General features: G+C 48.0%; 4 protein-coding genes across 5 annotated transcripts; 3 read left to right on the forward strand and 1 right to left on the reverse strand.

The window, feature by feature from the left end:
- The first annotated feature begins 1266 nt into the window (after positions 1 to 1266).
- Positions 1267 to 3011, forward strand: LOC123100110 (peroxidase N). Its single transcript, XM_044522090.1, has 4 exons — positions 1267 to 1585; positions 1679 to 1861; positions 2027 to 2192; positions 2272 to 3011. Exons 1-4 carry the CDS (start codon positions 1361 to 1363, stop codon positions 2685 to 2687), a joined length of 990 nt encoding a protein of 329 aa, XP_044378025.1. The 5' UTR covers positions 1267 to 1360; the 3' UTR covers positions 2688 to 3011.
- Positions 3012 to 4828: 1817 nt separating this feature from the next.
- LOC123098140 (peroxidase A2) lies at positions 4829 to 6887 on the forward strand. Its single transcript, XM_044520038.1, has 4 exons — positions 4829 to 5184; positions 5299 to 5490; positions 6025 to 6190; positions 6302 to 6887. Exons 1-4 carry the CDS (start codon positions 4954 to 4956, stop codon positions 6721 to 6723), a joined length of 1011 nt encoding a protein of 336 aa, XP_044375973.1. The 5' UTR covers positions 4829 to 4953; the 3' UTR covers positions 6724 to 6887.
- A 1315-nt stretch (positions 6888 to 8202) lies between these two features.
- On the forward strand, positions 8203 to 21019 carry LOC123098141 (vegetative cell wall protein gp1). 2 transcript variants are annotated; one of them, XM_044520040.1, is made up of 16 exons: positions 8203 to 8532; positions 9543 to 9619; positions 9705 to 9753; positions 10415 to 10491; positions 10580 to 10628; positions 11276 to 11352; positions 11421 to 11469; positions 12126 to 12202; positions 12288 to 12336; positions 15978 to 16126; positions 16212 to 16260; positions 17010 to 17093; positions 17662 to 17781; positions 19719 to 19781; positions 20280 to 20353; positions 20656 to 21019. In XM_044520040.1, exons 1-16 carry the CDS (start codon positions 8392 to 8394, stop codon positions 20747 to 20749), a joined length of 1278 nt encoding a protein of 425 aa, XP_044375975.1. In that variant the 5' UTR covers positions 8203 to 8391; the 3' UTR covers positions 20750 to 21019. The 2 variants fall into 2 exon arrangements, with proteins under 2 accessions (XP_044375975.1, XP_044375976.1); XM_044520041.1 differs by lacking the exons at positions 8203 to 8532; positions 9543 to 9619; positions 9705 to 9753; ... (4 more) ...; positions 12126 to 12202; positions 12288 to 12336 and adding an exon at positions 14969 to 15538.
- Positions 21020 to 21301: 282 nt separating this feature from the next.
- LOC123098142 (peroxidase A2-like) lies at positions 21302 to 22817 on the reverse strand. The gene is made up of 3 exons (XM_044520042.1): positions 22480 to 22817; positions 22035 to 22389; positions 21302 to 21913 (listed from the first exon to the last, which is right to left on the reverse strand). Exons 1-3 carry the CDS (start codon positions 22708 to 22710, stop codon positions 21486 to 21488), a joined length of 1014 nt encoding a protein of 337 aa, XP_044375977.1. The 5' UTR covers positions 22711 to 22817; the 3' UTR covers positions 21302 to 21485.
- Positions 22818 to 23827: the final 1010 nt, after the last annotated feature.

Consider the following 23827-nt stretch of genomic DNA (forward strand, 5'->3'; position numbering starts at 1 on the left):
TTATGGATCGAGCGTAAAGCAGAGCACAACATGACAAATTACCTCATCCATCGCAATCAACCGGGTGAGGAACCAAGAGGCATCGTCCACAACAGAAATCCAACCCTAGTTGTCAGTTGAAGCTACAAACAACATCACCGCATCAGAAGATAGGCACGCACGTCTTAACTAAGAGATGACAGGCGGAGACGTGGACCAGACCTGAGGATCGACGGCGGGATAGGCAGCGAGACGATGGCGCCGGGATGCAAGAGAGGAAGGGGAGAACGACGAAACAGAGAGGAAGGCTAGGGTTCTGGCTCAGCCAATCAGGCTCCTCGCCTTTACCCCCAAAAGCCAGCCACAGGCGAGCGCCATGCAAGGGCGAGCACGTGAAATACCAAAAGTTCCCTCGGCGGCCACCGAAAATCACAGGCGGTGGCACGCCCATCGTGCACAAGAACCAGCACTGTGCGCAGCTTACCCCGCGGTCGCTGACGACCGAGCCCCACCTCGCCTGGGCCCCGCCTATCATTGTGTATGAGGGTGGTGGACCGGGGAAGAATAGCAGGCACTATTCGTTGGTTGTCACATCGCTGAAGATCCGACGGCTAGGATCATTCCATCTTAAGATTTGATGATCAGGATAAATCGTGACGCCCTAAAAAGGCTTCATATTGCTTCAGACTCTAACAATGGGATGGTCAGGCCCCAACTCTCATCTCAAACGTAATCTGATCCCATTCATGCCAATCTTGCTGAGGCCCCATAATTGACTCACTTACTAGTGCACGTCTCTGCCTAACACACCAACACCAGTGCTCGCATGCATACCAGCATCTCTGTCACGCTCCACCGTACGGCTGCCACACCTAGCTAGATGCATGCACCGCAGGTTAATTGTAGACTTGCATCGCCGAAACGTGCAATATATACAGCGGCCGCACCTAATTAATTTGGCTGGTGCTCCATTATGCACGCACCACTTGTGTTTCATAAACAGAAAATTAGCAGCGGCAAGTGCGGCCAGTGCACGTTTAGTCAGCTAGTTGAGCCATGCGCGCAGTAAAAAGCGCACAATCACAGTGATCCCTCGGCATATGCATGCTGACGACACGTTGGCACGTTGCCAAGCCAAGCCGCCCATTTAGTCCACGAACAGTCAAGGATACTGATAATAAAAAATATACAAGTCCATTTAGCTAGTAATATCACGCATCACTTTAAGCTAGCTATCTATCTATATAACCTTGCAATGAGCCGGCAGAGATCGAGCGGACAGGCACGCAGTACGTACATTCGATACATAGATCCAGTGCCGGTGATCTATCAAACCGGCACGCACATACGGTGACAGTGCTTCAGAGACATATCATCAGAAATGGAGCCTCTCAGAGACCATGGTGCGAGCCGCTTGCTGGTCGCCGCCGTGGTGCTGCTGTGGCTGAGCGGCGCGGCTCGGGGCCAGCTGAGCGACGACTTCTACGACGACAGCTGCCCGAAGCTGGAGAGCATCGTGCAGGCGCGCGTGGCCGCCGCGATGAAGGCCGAGATACGGATGGGCGCCTCCCTGCTCCGGCTCCACTTCCACGACTGCTTCGTCAACGTACGTCCGTCTCCGTAACACACACTTGGCACGTATGCTTTCTTAGACTCTCAAGTGAAGATCGTTAATTGTTGTCTACATGCATGCATGCAGGGGTGTGACGGGTCGATCCTTCTGGACGGGGCCGAGAGCGAGAAGCTGGCGGCGCCGAACCTCAACTCGGTGAGGGGGTACGAGGTCATCGACGCCATCAAGGCCGACCTCGAGAAGGCCTGCCCGGGGCTCGTCTCCTGCGCCGACGTCGTCGCGCTCGCCGCTAAATACGGCGTACTCCTCGTACGTTCCTTCCTTCCTTCACTCCCTCCGAATTCACCACCACTCCAACATAGCTAACCAACTAACTACCAAATAATTCAGTTGTGCACCCGAAAGAACTGTTTGAGAACCGTACTACCAGTACTGCTTTGTTGAGTGTAGTACTAATTTTGTTGGCATGTTCAGAGTGGAGGGCCTGACTATGATGTCCTTCTGGGAAGAAGGGACGGGCTGGTGGCGAACCAGACCTTGGCCAACAACAACCTGCCAAGCCCGTTCGACAACATCACCGTAATCATACAGAGGTTCAAGGACGTCGGTCTTAATACAACAGACGTGGTCATCTTATCAGGTACGTACTGTACTAGACTCACCACTACTGTATGTTGTACGCAACGAAAGCCAGCAAATCCAACCATGCATGCACGCAGGAGCCCACACGATCGGGCGGTCGCGGTGCGTGCTCTTCAGCGGCCGGCTGGCCAACTTCTCGGCGGCCAACTCGGTGGACCCGACGATGGACCCGGCGCTGGCGTCCAGCCTGCAGCAGCTGTGCCGGGGCGGCGATGGCAACCAGACGGCCGCGCTGGACGCCGGCTCCGCGGACGCCTTCGACAACCACTACTTCAAGAACCTGCTGGCCAAGAAGGGCCTCCTCTCCTCGGACCAGGGCCTCGTCTCCAGCCCCGACGGCGCCGCCGCCACCAGGGCCCTCGTGCAGGCCTACAGCTACAACAGCCAGCGCTTCCTCTGCGACTTCGGGGACGCCATGGTCAGGATGGGCAACATCGCCCCCCTCACCGGCTCCGCCGGCCAGATCCGCAAGAAATGCAGCGCCGCCAACTGAGCCGGCGCCACTGCATCTAGCTTGCCGGCGAAGAAGACAGATGCTGCATGCACCTGACCTTGGTGCATGCCCATCTCGCGTTGTCAACAGTCATCATATCGTGCGTCTGGATGCGTACGTGTACGTGTACGTTCGTGTGAAGGTTGTCCTGTGTACCGTTTCGTCGGGTTCAAGCTAGCTAGGATTCTCCAGCCAGGAGTAATAAGCTGGCTCGTACAGTGTGTCGGTTGACGGGTGAGTGAGTGGTACTGTGGTAGTGCCTATCAGGGCTGTGTGATAGTAGCGCACAAAATGAATAATGGAATGTGTAGCTAGCCGCATGAAGTCTGCATCGTGCCCTACTTCCCTGAATGATGTGCACTTGAAGTCTTGAACAAGCAAGTTCAGTTAAATCTCAAGGACTTTCAGGTCCTGCGTCCCTGTAAGGCCGGAGCTTTTCGGTTAAGCGTGGGACATGATGCAGTGACTAGCGGGTAGCGACAGCGCCAATCGCATCAACGTGGTTAAAATAGTAGGCAGGCATCGACCGATTGGCGTTACCGTACTGTGGCGAATGCGATCTGGCGCTCTGATTGGGGAGCAAAACACCGTGGGCGCAGCGGTTATCATCTTTGCTGCTGAATTTGACAGGCAGATGCCAAGGTAGAGTACTTCAGAGTTCAGGTTGTCCGGTGTTCACTGTAGGGCGTGGCCACGTGCCAGTCGTCTAAATTATTTTTATGGGGTCAGTTGATTTTTTCAACCGCCCGATGCAAAATAACAACTCTGCTTCCTTCTCCCTTCTCCACGCTGAACCGCCCTGCCGCCGCCGGCCGAACCCATTTGTGACCACCACCCGCGGACGTTGGTGGTCCCGCGCAGCCTCGCCGTCCCGCCCTCTCTGGAACCACCGCCATCCAGTCTTGCGCCGCCCCCAGCCATCCCTCTAGCCCTGGTGCCGACGGAGATTTTCTTCGGCGAAGTTGCACCACCGCGCCACCACCACCCCCACCACCGTTCTTCTACCACATCCCCCACTCGAAGATAGATATTGGGGTAACCCTCCGATGAGCTCTTTCCTTCTCCTTCGTTCCATCCGGCTTCCCACCGATGAACTCTCAAAATCAACTGACCCCAAACCGAAGTCAGTCGACTGACATTTAGCTAATGTGTTTATTGAAAGGCAGTATCTTCATCACTTTGGTGGTTACCGACCGGTGGAGAGAGTAGTACTAAACTTGTAGGAGTAACTGACAAGAACGCCGTACGAGATGATGAGTAGGCGTTGAATTATTTGTTTGCGTACTGTCTTTGCTGTACTAGCGACGACAACTAAAGTGTAGCATTTCTCCAGGATTTTCACTATTTGTCCGCACATGCACTGTAGATTCACCTACCACCAACTATATCCAGGGCCCGGTTTGTTGGTACCGTATTATTCAAAAGTGCAAAGGCCGGCAAGTTTGTTGGTCGGTTTTTGCTGGACGTAAGTCACCTGAATTTACAATTTGGGCCAGTCAATTCGGTTGAGAAGGAAGCATCAACTGTAGAGCACCGAAGCCGCACGCGGGCGGCAGGATGGATCTCGTCTACCTTAGGTGCAAGGGAAGAAAAAGGCTCCTTGTCTATCTTAGGGTCCAGGGGGAAGAAGCCTGGCGAGGGGGGGCGTCGGCGGCGGGCGGTTCGGCCTGGGGTGGAGGGCGGCCAGATGAAGAACAGGTTTAGATCTGCCCCTGTACTTTGTTATGTTTCCGTAATATAAGGTTCAGGCCGGTGTAAGCCCGCCGTTGACGCGTCAAAAAAAAAAAGAACAAGTTCAGATGGTGGGGAGGAAGATGATGAACAGTTTGCTTCAGGAGGGAAGTAGAAGAAGGAGATCTGACCGTTACTTTTTCATCCAACGGTTGGGACCAATTTGACTGACCCAAAGAACAAAATCAGGCACGTGGATAGTAAACCGGGCATGCTGCATGCATGCAAAGTGCTTTTGTTGGCATATACGCATACCCCACCTGCATGAACTGGCCTCTGAAAACGACGCCCTGACGGACTACCATGAACAGCAAATGATTGATTGAGCCATCCTTCGGATCCAAGCAAAGGGCCTCTCCGTGTCCGTGACCACCAGGCCTGGCTATAAAGCCCGTGTGCTCTTCAGCTCGTGGGACTCCTCAGACCGGCCGTGAACCACCTAAGTCGGCACATGCACACACAGTGAGCCCCTGCACCTGCAAAGGGCAAACACGAACGACGTGCTCGCAGACAGAGTGTACCAAGGCAGGCAAAGATGGTTCGTGGCATCCATTACGGCGGTGCGTGCGCCGTCCTCCTGGCCGTCGCCGTCGCGCTCGGCCTCGGCGCCCGCGGCGGCGCGGCCCAGCTGGACGACAAGTTCTACGACGGGTCCTGCCCCGGCGTCCACAAGGTCGTGCGGCGGGTGCTGAGGGAGGCGCACAAGGCCGACGTCCGCATCTACGCCAGCCTCACGCGCCTCCACTTCCACGACTGCTTCGTCCAGGTAAGCAACCAGCTGCATGTGTGCTCCATGCAAACCTTACGGCGTTCGCTTGGGTCGTACGTGCTTCGTCCAAGGTTTTTGACACGTCCGTCTTGCGCGCGCGTGTGTTTTCAGGGGTGCGACGGGTCGATTCTGCTGGACAACAGCACGAGCATCGTGTCGGAGAAGTACGCCAAGCCGAACAACAACTCGGTGCGCGGGTTCACGGTGGTGGACGACGTCAAGGCGGCGCTCGAGAAGGCCTGCCCCGGCGTCGTCTCCTGCGCCGACATCCTCACCATCGCCGCCAAGGTCTCCGTCGAACTGGTACGTGCATACATGTGCTAATCTGCCGGCGATGTACGTGTGCATGCATGTGTTCTTTTCACTGCTCACATTCATCAGCTTCATCATTGAAAAATGGCAACATCGTGGTTCACGGACCAGGCGCTGCCAATGTGGCAATGCGGCTGGCAAGGTACTAGCTAAAAGGTGCAGTAGGTATAGCCTAGCTCATATATGCCAGAGCCCGCGGCAATAATTCAGAAACCGTCGGTGCAAAATAATTGAGCTGCATGCAAACGATGGCTTGCGTAGACTGGAGAGATCGACAGCATCGTATGTTGCTAGTTGTAAAGCGGGCTGGCACGTGGTTCCATGTCAATCAAAAACCGTAAAAGACGGAACCTAGCTAGTACGAGGTGGGGATATGGCAAAGTCCACATCGCACCGGCTGTCGATCGATCACACCAGCCTTCACTTCGTGCCTCTCTTTAATCCAACAAGCATGGCATGGTCACATGCACGACGAACGTCCCCATCCTTGCTCACGCGCGTTTGTTCCCATGCGCATGCATGCAGTCCGGAGGCCCCCGGTGGCGCGTCCAGCTCGGCCGCCGCGACGGCACCACGGCCAACCTCACCGCCGCCAACAGCCTCCTTCCCAGCCCCCGCAACAACCTCACCATGCTCCAGCGCAAGTTCGCCGCCGTCGGCCTCGACGACACCGACCTCGTCGCCCTCTCAGGTACGTAGAACACCCAAACTTCTCGATCATCAGTTCATCACCATCCTATCCATCGAACTCGACGTGCCCCCCGTGGTTGATCCAGGATCTTGTTTGGGTCGTGGATTGCAGGCGCGCACACGTTCGGGCGCGCGCAGTGCCAGTTCGTGACGGACCGGCTCTACAACTTCAGCAAGACGGGCATGCCAGACCCGACGCTGGACGGGAGCTACCGGGCGCAGCTCGCCGGGAGCTGCCCGCGGCGGCACGGGAACAGGTCGGCACTCAACGACCTCGACACGACCACGCCCGACGCCTTCGACAAGAACTACTTCACCAACCTCCAGGGCAACCGCGGGTTCCTCCAGTCCGACCAGGAGCTGCTCGCGGTGCCCGGCGCGACCACGGCGGCGATCGTCGGCCGGTTCGCGAGCGACGAGAAGGCTTTCTTCAGGAGCTTTGCCGCGGCCATGATCAACATGGGGAATATCAAGCCGCTGACGGGCGGGCAGGGGGAGGTTCGGAGGAACTGCAGGAGAGTCAATGGAAGCTAGAGTGACCGAGTGAGGAAGCGTGGTTTAGCTTGTACCATGTACAATTTCTGTGTCATGCATGCAAGCATGTACGTACTACATTGTTGAACCTCTTTAATTTATTCAAAAAGTCTATTTGTGAACATACTTTAATTTATGAATTTGTATGTGATTTACACCCGAGATACTAACATGGGTCATGTATTAACAAGTACTGCATATTTATAGAATTATAGCTAACTACTCCCTCCGTCCGAAAAAACTTGTCTATATGAGACGTGGCAAGAGAACAAGTTTGGGATAAACTTTTTCGGACAAAGGGAGTACTATGCAAGCTACTAGTATTAGATTGGCTATATGAGACGTGGCAAGAAGATATAACAAACAATTGACTCTATTATTATCCTTGCTCTAGAAAAGGTTACATCTCTCTAACATACTTAGTCATTGATTCAATGTTAATTGTAACATAATCTCATCTATTAAGTCTAACTCTGGAGATGACCAAGGATCTCGCACGACTCATGACCATGAGAATGTAGCTTTTAGCCTAGTTTTCCTCTATTGCTATTGTGTATAGCTAGTTGAGCCCACCCACTCCCGGGCTAGAGAATGTATCTTAGAAATTCCTAAGTGTAATCCATGTACTCGAGGTCAAATACATTGCTAAGGGGTACCAAAAATATATATGAATAACTAATAACATAGAAATTATGTATATGTCACATCCAAGAACCCGATTTCAAACTATAACACGGGGAGTTTTAGAAAAACTTATAGCCTGATTTAGATTTACTAGTATTCATAACATGATTTTATCTTTAGTTTATTGAGTTTGTGGTCGGATTTAAAATAAATATTTAGCACATTATATGTGAGTCATATACTCATATCCATGTACTCAGATGTTTTCAGAGTTTTTTTTTACATATAGCAAAGAATGTGGACCTCGGGTGCTCCGATTGCATCACATGGTTGGTCCACAAGATACGGCATGCATCAAAATTATTTGAGCATGCCCATTGTCTAGACAAGCATTCTTCCATGAGGAAATCCTCTATAAAACATGAAAGATGGGGTGTAAGTTGAGTTGTCTTAGTTGACTCATCGTGTTGTTGTGTAGTTGTGAACATTTGAACATGTGGATGCCTTTACTTGAAATAGCGTGTTGTTGGCGTGGTGTGTGTGCGTGCGTGCGTGTGTGTGTGTGGCTCTTTAGAAAATTTCAAAATAGAGTGGAAACAACTATGTACCGCCTTTTGGAAAATATTTCATTCAGTTTTCTTTGTTTTGATTTGATATTGGAAAGGGGTTTAAAACTAATTTCATTGCAAACATGGACTAAGTAAAAAACATGCCAAAGGGCCATTCAATTTTTTGATGTCTCTGCTGTCAGGTGGGTCCACCTTAGTTTATATGCTCATCTCCCACACCCTCAGATGTGTAACGTACCCTACTATATATAAACCACCTGGCCCTGATTTGAACCAACCTAGATCTCATCCCCTCCCCCTCCCCCCTCTACCAAGTGGCGGCGGTAGGCAAGACATGGGAGGAACATGGCAGTGAAGGGCGACCAAGGAATAGCTCCACTTGACGGGTCTGGGATCAAGTTGCGACCACCGGGTCAAGCAACGAAGATCTAGCAAAGAGTAAGCGTTGAGAAAACGAGCACCGACGAATCTCAACATGGTAAGCAACTTGGTTCTAATGTCGTCGAGCGGATCTGGTCGCGGCGATAACTCCAATAGTAGCGGTGATGAGTGGGTACCAAGAAGTCAACGACCACGGCAACAGAAAAGGCGAGCAAAGAAGGAAACACCTATAGAGGTTGGTCTGCTTGAATCCTTCAACCCCTCCCCACCCCTTTTCATCGTCTCTAATGCAGACATGACACCAAAAGTTCTAGGGAATTTTGCTCCTCGATCGTGTGAGCTTTAGTTGGTTTATCTTCTTTATCTCATACCTTTCAAATCTCATGCTACTTTTAAATCGTATGAATCACATCGAACAGTTGTGTCGACGAGTGCGCCAATTAATGTTCCTCCTTACCCTTGACATATCTCCTTTGAACATGGGGTATGGATATAGATCTAGATCTGTCTGGTGTATATGAAAACATTTTTATCGGTTTAAAGGGTGCAATGCCTGGTACGCCATTAAGGAATCATTTCAAAGAGTCTTAGGTACATCATCAGATCTTAGGTAAGTGTACTGTTAATTGTTGGCATACATCCGATTTGCCTTGCGTCGTATGGATGAAAGGGGTCCTGATGATATTGGTCAATGACGTGTGTGGCCTTGCAAATAATGGGCTTTTAGCGGGGCACTGACTTTCCTCACCAATGGAGAGCATCCCGGTCTGCTCCCCTCCCGTAATACTTGGCCTCTTTCTCAATGACAAACATTTTTTGGCATGATAAGGCCACGTCACCTTCCATCCCCAGTGTCGTGCCACGAGTGGTGGCGGCGGGCGTTATGTCGTGTCCCGAGCAGCCTCCCTGAGGGGTTCCCATAGCTCCGCAACCTTGCTCAAGGTGAATAGCTAGGTTTCTCGCCCTAAGGTTTTCGGATCTCACTATTTGCATGCCTAGTTAGTAACGTGCTAGTGTTTTATGTGCATGGTCATGCGCTGGTGATTTATAGATTGTGACATCACTGGATAAGAAAATCATAGTATCTTGTTGTCGAAGCACATGTTATCCTATTTTACATAGTGATGATTTGTGCTCTAATTATACTATTTTAGGCATTGTGATGATTAGGATATTCCTTAGTTGTAAATTATGATGTCAAGACTTTGTGGTTCTCTTATAATGTTTGTTTTTTGGGTAATTTAGGTTACTCCAATTCCAATTGTTACTCCACCTGCAGTTCCTGCTTCATCTCCTCAAGAGCATGTAAACACAAAGGAAAGGTAAAGAACAAAACTACATGTGTATTATCTATCTTCCATGACAAAAATTAGCAAGTGAAAACTTGTAATCTTGAATTCATTGCAGAGAAGGTACCAAAGAAGATTGTACAACTATGGCGATCAATGATCGCAAAGTAAGTGCACATTTATTAACACCTCCTCTTTATACATAAAGTTGAGAGTTGCAGTATCTTTGTAACTATGATTAATGGTCTAGTAAGAGAGAATAGTTATACTTTTTGACTACTTTACATGTCCAGTCGCTTTCAAATGCAACTGGATCTTCAGATGTATTTATATTTATCACATACATTGGATGTGCGGGTGACATGAGTTTGCAATACCTGACATGCCATTCTGAAATCATTCCAAGAGTCTTAGATACATCTTAAGATCATAGATCAAATACACTGTCAATTATTGGCATACATTTGATCTGCCTCGCGTCATATGGATGAAAGTGCTTCTGAAGATATTGGTTGGTAACGTATGTAGCTAGCGTTGAAAATTACGAGCTGCTAGCAGATAGTCGACTTCCTCGTCAATGGGGGGCATCCTGGTTTGCCCCTCTCTCATAGTAGACTTGGTCGTTTTCTCAATGGCGATCATTTACTTTTTGGCACGACAATGCATGACTAGTGGGGCGAGTGTTTGTTGGGAATAGTCAAACTCACTTGCTTTTTATTATGTCTTATACCATTTTAGGTACTGTGTCGATTAGGATATTCCTTAGCCATACATTTTGCCATATAAGACTTGTGAGGTTCTCTTGTAACATATTTTTTGGTAATTTAGGTTACTCCGGTTCCAAGTGTTACTCCATATGTAGCTGTTACTCCATCTCCTCAACAGCATGCTAACACAAAGGAAAGGTAAAGAACAATCAAACTAAAAGTGTATAATCTGTCTTCCCTAATGACAAATTACAAGTGAAAATTTGTAATCCTGAATTCATTGCAGAAAAAGTACTAAAGGAGATGGTACAGCTATGGTGACTAATGACTGCAATGTAAGTGCATTAAAACCTTTCTCCAGGCATATAATTGAGAGGTTCAATATCTCGTACTATGGTTAATGGTCGAGTAAGAGGAAAGGAATGCTACTTTTTCACTAGTTTACATGTCCAATTACTGTTTCAAATGCGACAGAATCTGGAGTTACCTATGCACGTAAGATGTGTGGTTGACATGGGTTTGAAATACATGGAGGGCCACTGTGAAATCATTCCAAAAGAGTCATATGTACACAATAAAATCATATGTAAAGTATATTTTCAATTGTTGGCATGCACCCGATTTGCCTCGCGTCGTATGGATGAAAGTGCTCCCAAAGATATTGGTCGGTGATGTGTCTAGTGTTGCAGATGACGAGCTTCTAGCCGAAATTATACTTCCTAACCAATGAGGGCATCCTGGTTTGCTCGTATCTCATAGTAGACTTGTCCCCTTTCTCAATGGCAACCATTTTTCTTTTTGGCACGACAATGCGATGAAGAGCGGGCGAGTGTTTCTTGGGAGTAGTCTAACTTGCTTGATCTATATTCTGATTTTATGCCATTTTAGGCACTATGTTGATTAGGATATTCCTTAGCCATAAATTCTACTGTATAAGACCTGTGAGGCTCTTTTTTAACATTATTTTTTTCGGGTAATTTAGGTTACTCTAGTTCCAACTATTACTTCATATGTATTCGTTACTCCATATCCTCAAGATCATGCCAACAGAAAGGAAAGGTAAAGAACAAAACTACAAGTGTATAGTATGTCTTCCGTGAAAATTTATAATCTTGAATTCATTGCAGAGAAAGTATTAAAGAAGATGCTACAACTTTTGTGATTAACGATCGCAATGTAAGTGCATTAAAACCCCTCTGTAGACATATAGTTGAGAGGTGCAATATCTCGTACTATGGTTAATAGTCTGGTAATAGGAAAATAATTATAATTTTTTACTAGTTTACATGTCCAGCTAGTGTTTTCAAATGCCGCATGATCTGAATTACCTGTATATTGTCATGCACGTAATATTTGTGGGTGACATGGGTTTGGAATACATGGAACACCATTGTGCAGTCATTCCAAGATATTCATAGGTACATCATAAGATCATAGGTAAAGTGTATTGTCAATTGTTGGCATACAACCGATTTGCCTCACATAGTATGCATGAAAGTGCTCCCACAGATATTGGTCGGTGACGTGTCTAGCGTTGCAAATAACGAGTTTCTAGCGGAGAGTATACTTCCTCGCCAATCGGGGGATCCTGTTTTGCACCTCTCTCGTAGCAGACTTGGCCTCTTTCTCAGTGATGATCATTTTTCTTGTTGGCACGACAAGGCGATGTTGATCGTGCGAGTATTTCTTGGGAGTTGTCGAACTCGCTTGATCTATATTCTGATTTATACCATTTTCGGTAGTGTGTCGACTAGGATTTTCCTGAGCCATAAATTTTGTTGTATATGACTTGTGAGGTTCTCTTATAAGGTTTTTGTGTGTGGATAATTTAGGTTACTCCAACTCCAACTATTACTCCATATCTAGCTGTTACTCCATCTCCTCTAGAGCATGCCAACACAAAGGAAAGGTAAAGAACATAACTACAAGTGTATAATCTGTCTCCCATGATGAAAATTTGCGAGCACAAATTTATAATCTTGAACTCATTGCAGAGAAAGTAATAAAGAAGATGCTACAACTGTGGTGATCAATGACCTCAATGTAAGTGCACTAAAACCCCTCTTTAGACATAGAGTTGAGAAAGTGAAGTATCGTATGGCTAATTTTCTAGTAAGACGAAAATAATTCTACTTTTGACTAGTTTATTTGGCTAGTTACTGCTCAAATGCAATTAGATCTTTAGTTACCTATATATTTATCACCACATAAGGTGCATGTGTGACATAAGTTTGCAATGCCTGTCACGCCATTGTGTAATTATTCCAAAAGAGTCTACCGTAAGGGCACCTTCAACGCGAACCCTCAAAACGCCCACATATGTCTGGACGTAGCTGCCTGGGCATAGTTTACCATCCAACATGGTATCCCATCGGTCTACGGACCAGTCAGAAATCCCACAAATTGGACACAAACCAGGGGCTTTGCGTATGTTCGGACCACTGCCACCTACACGCTCGCCACCCGAGACCCACTCAAATCCTATCTCACGCCCCCTCCCACATGAAGCGGTTGTCCACATTCATGCTGGTGAGCGTCCCCATGTTGGCCCAGAGCGGACACGACCTCTCACTGGAGCCGACATTGAAGGCACACCGTCAGAGAGCGCCGCATGCGCCGCATTCCAGTCTCCGAGCCTGTTCAATGTCGGAGCGACGTTACTGGAGGGACGACTATGTACCAGATTCAAACTGGTTGCCCGTCCGCCAGCCAACCAACAGTAAATATGCACGATGGTTGAGAAACCCACGCCAACGCCCGCATTGACGCAATCCACCGCTTGGCCTTGCCGGTACTCGCTATTTAAACATGGCCTCGCCCGATGCCATTCGCACCACACTACGTCTGCTTCCAATCCTCCTCCGTGCACCACCTCCACCATGATCGCGAGCTCTCTAGAGTGATGAGGAGAAGCACGAGGTGGCTGCCCTTGCGGCTGGCTAGCAGGGCCGTCATGCATGGTGGATACAAGCAGGCATGCCAGCGACCTCGTCAGAGGTGGGCGACGATGAGCGGGCACCCCTACCCGCGTTGATCCATGTTAACCTCACCATGAATGAGTAGTAGGCACACTTAGCCGCCATCATGGCGGAGGTGCAGCCGACGCCGTGTGTCGGCGTTCCAACTAGCACAGGAGGAGCAACACTACAACCTCTCCCTCCCCGCGCATCACCGGCTGGTGGGGGCCAAATCTACGGTGAGTTCGCGAGCGAGAAGGCCGTGGCAGCCATGGCCGCGGTGAACCCAAACTTCGTCGAGGAGCATCGGGCGCTCGACCGGGCCACATGCAATGGTCGCACGGTGGCATCAAAAGCTCATGCGGTTTGCAATGGGAACGCCAACAGTTGTGTGTCATTGGCACCGCTACGACCATGAGGCCGGCCTATTCACGTCCATTATTGACCTCACCTCCAACGGCGATGCCCAGGCCGCAGACTCTGATGAGGAAGGTAGAACACGGGAGACGGCGTTGCCTCGTGTCTCATGTGGGCAAGTCCGTGTCCCATGTTTCACTCCTCCTCGCCAGAAACTGCAACTTTACTTCCTATGGCTCATGGTTGTCGAACATGGACACGAAGGGAAACAACAAGGAGTTGGAGGATGGACTCCGGTGAATATTTAGACTAGATTAACTTCCGAACGCTTTTGTTTTTTGACAAAGGATGGGATATATTGACTCAAAATAAAGCATTCGGGGCTTCACAAATTGACCAACCAATTCCTTTTTATTTTACGCTCTTGGTAACATGTCACCAGTCAGTTTGTACTGTTTCTTGACGCTGATAGAACGTGCGTGCTTCACAAATGGACCAACCAATTCTTTTTTTTGACATAGTACAGACGCAAACGCTCATATATACACGCATACACTCACCCCTATAAACGTACATATGCACATCTTACCCATATGAGCACCTCCGAGTGGCTGAGCCGGCGAATCATCTTGAGATTTTACGAAGTCACCATAGGCGCCTCGTAGTCGACGAGAACGTCTCCTTCCACTGAACGCGCATCGCCAAAATTCTGAAATAAATTCAAGATAATTGCGAGTACTATAATTTGAACCCTGGTGGGCTGAGATACCACTGTCCATCTAACCATCCAACCAAAGCAATTCCTTTTCATTTTTATTCTAAAAAAATTTCCTTTTTATTTTTCCGAAGAGAAGTTGTTTTTTCTTTTTTCTTTTTAAATAGAGAAGCTTCTATCTGTCCAGGCTACAGAACATTTGGCCGCGAACCAACATGTGGTTGGATGGTTAGAGGGATTGTGGTATCCCCAGTCCATCAGGGTTCAAGTTCAGGTGCTCGCAATTATTCCTGGAGTTATTTTAGGATTTCCGACGATGCGCATTCAGTGGAAGCAGACGTTCCCGTCGACGACGAGGTGCCTACGGTGACTTTGTAAATTTCAAGATGATATGACGGCTCAGTCTTTCGGAGATGCTCATAGGGATAGGGTGTGCGTGTGTGTTTATAGGGATGAGTGTATGCGCGTGTATATGAGCACTTGCGTTTGTACTGTTGTACTGTGTTAAAAAAAAACATTCGGCCGCGCCGCCTACTCGAGATTGCGACGGGGCCAGCCAGGAGGGGAGGAGCGCCGCAAAGCGGCCCGCCCCCGCCCAGCCCAAAAATTTCGAAATAAAAACCCCAGCCGAGAGGCGCGTGCCAGTTTTCAAAGCCATTTTTCAAAGCGGAGACCCCACCAAACCCCTGTCTCTCGATCCTCGCGAGTCAGCGCCATGTCGTCCCCACCACCACAGCGGCCACCAACCAGCACCACTGCGCCCCCGCCTACCGCCACGCCCCCTCCTCCTCCGGCCACCGCCCCGCAGCCCCTGCCGCGCGCCTTCCTCGCCACCTCCACCGCGCCGCAGCGCGCCGCCAACTCGACCCCGCCGCCGCCGCCGCTCTTCACCGGCCGCCCATTGAACCCTAACCCTAGCCACGCCTCCCCCGCGCACGGCATCCTCTACCCCGTCGCCACATCATCCTCCATCCCCGCCGCCGCCGCCGCCGCGGCGGCCGTGGCGGCGAACCATCGCCGCGCTCCCCCCATCGGCGTCGCGTACCCGCGCGCCCACGCCGTCGCTGTCCCCGTCACAGCGCCGTCTCAGCAGCCCCAGGCGCCAGCGCAGCCGCGCTCCTACGCCGCCGTGCCGCGGGCGGTGGTGGCGGGCGTGACGCCACGTCCAGAGCACCCTCCCCGAGGGGTTCCAATAGCCCCGCATCCTCAGCTCAAGGTGAATGGCTATTTTTTAGTTTGCGGGCTTCGACTGGAAGGGAATTATACTAAACCTCGACCCTTCCCTTAATTCTCACCCCAAGGCTTTTGGATCTCGCCGACTGAATCCCTAATCGGTAATGTTGCTAGGGTTTCATGTGCAGATTGAGGTTTATTGCACTCATTTTGGCAATCTGATGAAGTATTGTTGTTGAGATAGGGCCACCTTGTGAATGGGCAGGCGATGGTGATTTATAGACCGTGAAATCATTGGAGAAAGAAAATCATGGTGTATCTTGTTGTCAGGGCACATGTTATTTGATTTTACACAATGCTGTTTCGTGTTCTGATTTATGGCCTTTCAGGCATTGTGCTGATTAGGATATTCCTTACCTGTAAATTATGCTGTCAAGATTTGTGAGGTTCTCTTGTAACATTTGTGTTTTGGGGTAATGTAGGTTAATGCTGTTCCAGCTGTTACTCCATCTCTGGCTGTTACTCCATCTCCAGCTGTTACTCCATCTCTAGTTGTTACTCCATCTCCAGCTGTTACCCCATCTCCAGCTTTTACTCCATTTCCTCAGGAGCATGTCACCACAAAGGAAAGGTAAATAACGAAACTGCAAGCTTATAGTTTGTCTCTCGGACTGAAAATTTGAAGTGAAATTTTGTAATACTTGGATTCATTGTAGAGAAAGTACCAAAGAAAACGCTTCAACTGTGGTGATCAATGACCGCAAAGTAAGTCCATCTTTATTAAAACTTCCTCTTTACACATAGAGTTGAGAGATGTGATATCTTGTACTATGGTTAACACTCTAGTAAAAGGAGAACGATTCTACTTTTTTACTAGTTTACATGTCCAGTTACTGTTGCAAATGCAATTATGCAAATGGATCTCCAGTTACCTGTATATTTGTGATGCACAGAAGATGTATGGGTGGGTGGAATTTGTATTTTGTACTGATTGGAGTTGACATATGCAATATCTGTGCTCATTTGTACTATGGTTAATGGTCTAGTAAGAGTAGAATGGTTATACTATTTGACTAGTTTTAACATGTCCAGTTACTACCGCAAATGCAAATGGATCTTTAGTTGCCTTTAAATTTCTGACGCTCATCAGATGTGTGCATGACATGAGTTCGTACTTTGTACTGACTATTGAGATGCTATTTTAGTTCCTATGGTAATATGACCTCATGGAGAGTAGTCTTTTTACCATCGAGATGAAAAATGATATAAAAATATTCCACTTTAAGCAATTATAAAGGGGTTATGAGGCTGAGATTATATGGTTGGGTACTAATCAGATACTTCCATTTAAGGGCTGAGCTTAGTACCTGAGTCGTAACAAAGTAGACCTTCGGCTCAGGAAGGACAAATATATGTTGATCAAATTTCTCAATTCCTTGTTTGTCATCTAGACAGGCGAGTTCGATATCATACTAGAACTGACATTTCTTCTGATCTTTTTTTTTGTTCCAAAGGTTAACGTGTTAGACAGTGAGTCAGGATCCTTGTATGCTCTTTGTCGATCTTGGCTACGCAATGGTGTTCCACATGAAATTCAGGTTGGCATACTTCCATTCTTTCACCTTTCCTGCTTGTTGAACATTTTCTGTACTCTGGCATTCTCTGCATCAGCTCCTTTTGAAACGCACTTCAGATGTCTCTCTGGTGGTTTTTGCACTTCAAAATTTTGTCTTTGACTCCTTGATTAAATCTATGGATGTTCCTTAGATAAATATTCTATATGCTCGCTGAGAAAGAAAACATGTTATTAGTTAGATAATTTTGTGTTAGGAAATTTGGCCTATGGGTATTGGTCAAAGTAAATCTAAGAATTTTTATTCCAGGACACATATATTTTCTTGAAATTATTATTCGTTAATCCTGGTAATGCTCACTCTTATTTGCTTTAATTGCATCTATGTATTCTGTACTCCAAAACATGATTTGAGTTAAACAGGACCTTCACTTTCTGTCCACAAAGATCATCCATAGATATCTGTGTCCTACTATAGTGTGACTGGATTTATTGTTGTGTGTTTTGGGGTTTGCCTCATATTATTTTCAGAGGTTATATATTTGTATTTTCTTATTCAAATTTCTTATCACTTGTGTCATTTTTGTTTTCAGCCAAGCTTTGTTGGAAACGTTGCACCACTTCTTCCAAGACCTTTGCCTGCTTCAGTTGTAGATTCTAGGATGTCAGAAAAGGACCATGATGTTGAAAATCAAGTTTCAGAAGAAGAGCAGGTATCTTGTAAAAATCATCTTTACAACATTGGTATGTTGATTCGAGATACCTCTTAGTTATAATATTTTCCTGGCAATTCTGGATTGTAAATGACATCTATATTTTCCCAATCCTATAGCCAATTTTAGGCTTTTGAACACTAAAGTTAATAAGCTTCCATCAGTAGCAATATCTGTTTTCTGAAACATTCCTTTAAAGTGAGGGGTGGGTATTTGCTAATTCGTTGTCAATACCATTGAATAGTAGGTCAATTGGCGTAGTTTGTTTCACACTCTAATACAAGTTCTGTGTTCTGTCAAAAAGAGGATTGATGGAGCTATAGCTTCATTTATTCATGTTTTGAACCATTTTCCTGTACCCAAGTACAGAGTTCCCTTTCACTTTCTTGTTTGGGACTCGAATAGATTAGATCGGGAGTTTCAGTTTTGGCTTGTTTCATTCGTTCCTGTTTTCTTGAGCGGTAAAGGACAGTAGGAGAGGCTCCTACTGTCTTGTATTTAAATTTTTGTATTACATGTCAAACAAGCCACTACATCTTCCATCCCGGAGAAGGGAGTGAGAGAGACATTGGTTGGATGGTAGGGGAAGGGGGGCTAAAAGAGGGAAAACAGTGAAGGGGGAGATGCCGCCTACACAAGGGTGCTAATCAAAGAATCAATAAAAGGCCCAAGTCTAGACTTAGCTCTATGGGCTAAGAGGGCAAAGTCTAGCTTGAATCTGTTGATCCAGGATCTATGAGTTGGGGGGGGGGGGGATTCGTTGGAAATTTTTGCCGTTGCTCTCTTTCCATATACCCCACGCGACTGCCGTGAAAACCTCCATGAACATTGGTCTCGACCATCCATCCCTAGCGGAGTGAATCAAATTTAATCTGTTGCCATCTGAGAGCCAGGTCATTTGCAGGTCTTCCCAACACTTCTTGCTGAATGAGCACGTGAAAAATAAGTGCTCCACCATTTCTTCAGACCCCGAGTCACATAGGACACAGTCCACGTTGTCGTCCACATTGAAGTGCCTATGGCTCAGCATGTTTTTCGTATTGATTCTGTCAGCTAGGATCAGCCATGCAAACACCTTGAGCTTCATTATACAGGCCGACTTCCAGATCCACACGAACGCCTTGTCGGCTGTGACGTCCTTGAAGCCCCCCCCCCCCCCCCCCCCCCCCGCGCGCGCGCGCGCGCATCGCGCAGGCCCATTTGCCTTTTGTTGCGTTATCGGGTGACGTCGAGGCAGTCAACAGTTGCATGTCTTGGACCTCCTCGTACGCTTGCGCAGAGAGTTGCATGATTTTCCATTTTCTTACGCAAAGACATCTTCTTCGGATCTTGTCGAGGTGCTCAATCAGCTTTGGAGTGAATTTAATGGTGCACATCGGGTAGATTATCATAGAGGTCAGGACTGAATTCAGGAGCTGAAGTTTGCTGCCATGAGAGAGCATGCTGAGCGATGAAGACAATCGCCTCTCAACACTGTCCACCACTGGCATAAGATCTGTGATCGTTGGTCTGGTAGTTCCCATCGGCAGTCCCAGATAGGTGAATGGCTTCGAACCGATCGAGCACTGAAAGATTTGAGCTAATTTAACAGCCAGAGCTCCAGTAGTATTGATGGGTACTAGGAAAGATTTCTGAAAATTAATTTTCAGACCAATGGAATCAGCATAGTCCATGAGGAGTTGCTTCATTTTGGTTCTCTGTAGGAGTCTGTTGTCTATTCATTTTGGGTTGCCAAATCAAATGCTGACGATCCGCCCTGAAATTACATTGAGATGTATAAATCTGTTTTTTCCTCCATATCAAAGATCCTTGAACACTTCCTTGCTTGTTGTGCTCATATATCCTTCCTTTCATGGACTGATTGGCATTCACTTTAGAAATCTGTATCTTAGGCTTCCAGAAATATTTGGCAGTATTAATCCCCTCACAATTTGCAGAGATATGCCCAAGAAAGGAACGCCCTGTGCACCAGAGACGCGATGGACAGAGCATTGACCAATGTAATGTGGATGAGCAGTGTTTTATTCATTCCTTACCCTTTACCTTTTCTTTTCTGTTTATACAAGTGTTTGAAGCCTTGTATCCTGCATATGCTAACTGTTGCTTGTGATTGCTTTTAATCCTTATTATGGGTCCATTATTTGTCTGTTCTGGAAAGTGAAAACTTGTGTCTCATTTGCTCATGTTGAAGGTTTAATTTGGGTTGGTGAGCATTGCATTAATAGCTAAACATTCCACACCTAACCTGCTGGCAAGATTGGGCACATCTGTTGTACCTTACCAAAATATGTTAAATTCCGTAGATTATTTCTCATTTGTTGAGACCAAATGGATGAAGGATCAATTTTAAAATGCGACTTTGTTTTATGACCTTTTGTTACCCAGTATGTTCACCCTGCTTTGGTTAATTTTACCTCTTATCTTATTTTTCTATCACCAAAAACACTAGATGCAGTGTTTTGACTCTGATACCATTATATTTGATGTTTTATGTGCAGAATGATACTAGTGAATATACCGCGGCTGACTTGTTGAGGGAGCATGTAACTCGTGCAAAAAATATACGTGCCAAGTATGTACTTCTCCCAGACCTCTTCTGTCTTTTTAATAGAGGTTGAATCAATCACCAGAAGAAGATTAGGCCAATAATATTGTGCAGACAGTAATAATTTCCAAAATATGACCAATGTAATTGTTTTCGTGTTTGTCGAGTTGTCATTCAGTTTGATAATTTGGTGTGCCTTTCCATGTTCAGATCTGTCAGCTTGTTGTATTGGCAAGCTCTCAAGCATGCATTAAAAATGTGAACATGCGAATATGACCTTGGCTGGATTTTGAGTTAGTCTTTCATTTTAACATAATTTTGTTTGGCAGATTGCGCAAGGAGCGGCAAGTCCGGATCGAGAGATACAAGCAGCGCCTTGCACTTCTTTTGCCTCCTCCACCACCCCCACCTAGCGAGCCATGATGGACTTCCATGTTGCCATTGTGTTGTCATGTTAAGTAACCGAATCTGTAGAAGCGGAGACAATTCCAGATGTTGTACTGTTACTCTGTTTTAGAATTCGTTCCAGCCGCCAAATAATCAACATTAAACTTTGCATCTTTGCTTGGAATGTTTTTCTTCAGGAGAATTTAGCATTTTCTTTTTGGAACATTTGCTCCATGTAAATGTGTGTCGTGAATCTTTCTAGACCAACAATTGAACTATTTCTAGCATGGTATAATTTCTGCTCTTTATGTAGCTATTAGAGTTGTCATCTGTCACCTAATTAACCTGTTTTTTTTTGTGACAACTGAAATGTTATCAGCCATTAGAAACATGAAGATTTAGACTCGAAGCATGCCTAGCTAGGGTATGAGCTCAACATCAGGGGAACCCTTAGCTTGAGTTTCTCTTGCTTAGCTAGGAAAAATAACGTATTGCTGGCAAGTAGTTCGTATGCACATCCTAGGTGACTAATTATTGTCTTTGAGCGGGTTTCACTGACTACACTTCAGAAAATTTGTGAGACAGTTATTGTCTTTGTGCAAGTTATTCTCCCAGAGTTGGGACATTTATTCAGAACATTTTGAGACGCATTACAAATATATTTTTACATGAACTCTTCAACGACCATCCGTGAAAAAAATGAATTCCTTCAAAAGAAAAAATAATAAATCAAATGAATGACTCCTTTGAACAACAAACAGCACTGGTGCGATCAGCTTCTGTTCACCACCCTGCAGTTCCTCCTGACCTCCCCCATGCTTCCCGTCAGCGGGGCGATGTTGCCCATCTTGATCATCGTCGTGGCGAAGCTCCGGAAGAAGTCGGCCTGGCTGGCGGCGAACCGCTCGACGATGGGCGCCGTGGAGGCCGCGGCTCCTTCCGGTGCGGAGAGCATCACCTGGTCGGACCGGAGCAGGCCGCGGTTGCGCAGGAGGTTGTGGTAGTAGCTGTTGTCGAACGCGTCCGGCGTGGCCGGGTCGAGGTTGTTGAGGCGCGCGTCGGCGCCGGTCGCCGGGCAGCTCTGTCGCAGGGCGGATAGGTACGCCCCGTCCAGCGTCGGGTCCGGCTGCCCGGTGCCGGCGAAGTTGTCGAGCCTGTCCTGGAAGAACCTGCACTGCGCCCGGCCGATCGTGTGTGCTCCTGGAAGATGAAGCGAGACGTACGTGTCATTTGTACCGCTCCAGTCGTGTACTAACATATAGAGACCGATATCTGATCTGAGGAGCTGATGGTGGATCAGTAATGGAGTACGTCGTAGTACCTTGGAGGGCGACGAAATCGGTGTCGTCGAGCCCGACGTCGGCGAACTTCTGCCTAAGGACGTTCAGGGCGTCCGTGGGGCTGGGGAGGTTGTCAGCGGCGTCGAAGTTGGCCGTCGTGCCGTCCCTCCGGCCCAGCAGCACCCTCCAGTAGGGCCCTCCCGCCAGCTCGACGGAGACCTCGGCGGCGAGCGCGACGATGTCGGCGCAGGAGACGACGCCGGGGCACGCGCTCTCCAGGGCGGCCTTGATGTCGTCCACCACCGGGAACCCGCGCGCCGAGTTGTTGTTCGGGGCGGCGTTCTTCTCGCTGCTTATCGCCGGGCCGTCGTCCAGCAGCAGCGACCCGTCGCAGCCCTGCACGCGAACACGCACGTTAGCTTCAGCTCAAATCATATACTAGCAGCGGCGGCGCATGCACGCACGGTGGAGGTAGACGGTACGTACGTTGACGAAGCAGTCGTGGAACTGGAGGCGGACGAGGTTGGCGAGGATGCGCGGGTCGGCGGTGCGGGCCTCCTGGATGACGCGCCGCACCGTGTCGTAGACGTGCGGGCACGACTCGTCGTAGTAGGCCGGGCTCAGCTGCTGCGCCCGCGCGCCCTGGAAGAGCGCCATGGCGGCGAGCAAGGCGCACACGGCCAGCAGCGTCGCTGGCGCGGGAGAAGGAGACGCCATCTTGATTTGCTACCGAGAAGTAGAACCAACAAGATCAATCAATTCGATCTTGATCTCAGTTTCGCTTGCTCGGTCGCGCTAGCTAGCTTGTTGGTTGCTGATCTGCTCTGCTCGTGCTTGTGATTCTTGGAGCGGGCAATGCCGATACGGCGGTACTTATAGCAAGGCTACCGCGGGGCTTCCTGGAATGATGAGTGGACTCGCTCCCGCGACGCAACGCGGAGGTTGATCTGGTAGTTTTGGCACTGCGGTTGAAAGGGTCTTGACTACCGAGGTTTCGAGATATACAGAGGCGGGCGGGAAATGGTCTGTAAAACCATAAACTATGTGCTGATACGGTTTAGCACTGGGTCCACACTCAACTAACCCCGTAATTTATATTCTTAGAAAAGGGGTATATTCGAAAAGGCGCGTGTAGGAGTACGTTTATATGTTGAGGATGCGAAACTGCTCTGCGTATGATGGTTTTATCGTCCGTCCAGTATCACAAGAGAGCATATCATCTCTAAATGCTATGGCCCACAAATTGAGTTATCTACAATTATCTTTAATCGTACAATGTTGGACAGGTATTCTGTCGTACGTATAGCAAGGTTGTTGAGGATGCGGCTGGGCGGTGCTTTTTCTTTGACACGTTAATTGTTCCTGATGCTAGCTGCTTAGCTCGTGAATTAGTCTATGGGAGTGAATTTTCCGGATACAGAATTAGTCTGTATACCACGAGGGAGGCGCACTGCAGGTAACGGATAGAAGTATGCTCCTCAGGTGGATGGAATTCTATCGTTTGATGTCATCTGCAAGGAGAACTTTGCAGGAAAAATCACACGTGATCAAAGTGAAGCTAGCCATCGCCGTGTGCTGGGAAACCTTCCCGAGGATCGAGTTAGTGCAGGTGTGATGAACAAATGGTTGTACTTTCCGATAAATGGCGGATTTTATTTACTCAAAATGAAACATCAAGTACATACAAAGACATTGAGCACACACAAGCTTCTGCATAGTTAGGATGAACACAGCCAACACTAACGCACACACACAAGAAAAACACCGGCAAAGAGCAAAGTCATACATGACCAAAGCTATGCCTAAGTCAGAAAAAAAAACCGAAGCGATCAAA

This window comes from Triticum aestivum, chromosome 4D, assembly GCF_018294505.1.
Source record: "Triticum aestivum cultivar Chinese Spring chromosome 4D, IWGSC CS RefSeq v2.1, whole genome shotgun sequence".
Classification (NCBI taxonomy): Eukaryota; Viridiplantae; Streptophyta; class Magnoliopsida; order Poales; family Poaceae; genus Triticum; species Triticum aestivum.

What these genes read in the sequence shown, in the direction of transcription:
- LOC123098141 (XM_044520040.1), top strand. Translation starts at nt 8,392, where the DNA reads ATGGTAAGCAACTTGGTTCTAATGTCGTCGAGCGGATCTGGTCGCGGC. An exon ending in TGGACAGAGCATTGACCAAT is followed by an intron (nt 19,782 to 20,279) that starts GTAATGTGGATG and finishes TTTTATGTGCAG; the next exon opens with AATGATACTAGTGAATATAC. An exon ending in GCAAAAAATATACGTGCCAA is followed by an intron (nt 20,354 to 20,655) that starts GTATGTACTTCT and finishes TTTGTTTGGCAG; the next exon opens with ATTGCGCAAGGAGCGGCAAG.
- LOC123100110 (XM_044522090.1), top strand. Translation starts at nt 1,361, where the DNA reads ATGGAGCCTCTCAGAGACCATGGTGCGAGCCGCTTGCTGGTCGCCGCC. An exon ending in TCCACGACTGCTTCGTCAAC is followed by an intron (nt 1,586 to 1,678) that starts GTACGTCCGTCT and finishes GCATGCATGCAG; the next exon opens with GGGTGTGACGGGTCGATCCT. An exon ending in AGACGTGGTCATCTTATCAG is followed by an intron (nt 2,193 to 2,271) that starts GTACGTACTGTA and finishes GCATGCACGCAG; the next exon opens with GAGCCCACACGATCGGGCGG.
- LOC123098140 (XM_044520038.1), top strand. Translation starts at nt 4,954, where the DNA reads ATGGTTCGTGGCATCCATTACGGCGGTGCGTGCGCCGTCCTCCTGGCC. An exon ending in TCCACGACTGCTTCGTCCAG is followed by an intron (nt 5,185 to 5,298) that starts GTAAGCAACCAG and finishes GTGTGTTTTCAG; the next exon opens with GGGTGCGACGGGTCGATTCT. An exon ending in CGACCTCGTCGCCCTCTCAG is followed by an intron (nt 6,191 to 6,301) that starts GTACGTAGAACA and finishes CGTGGATTGCAG; the next exon opens with GCGCGCACACGTTCGGGCGC.
- LOC123098142 (XM_044520042.1), bottom strand. Translation starts at nt 22,710, where the DNA reads ATGGCGTCTCCTTCTCCCGCGCCAGCGACGCTGCTGGCCGTGTGCGCC. An exon ending in TCCACGACTGCTTCGTCAAC is followed by an intron (nt 22,390 to 22,479) that starts GTACGTACCGTC and finishes GTTCGCGTGCAG; the next exon opens with GGCTGCGACGGGTCGCTGCT. An exon ending in CGATTTCGTCGCCCTCCAAG is followed by an intron (nt 21,914 to 22,034) that starts GTACTACGACGT and finishes TTCATCTTCCAG; the next exon opens with GAGCACACACGATCGGCCGG.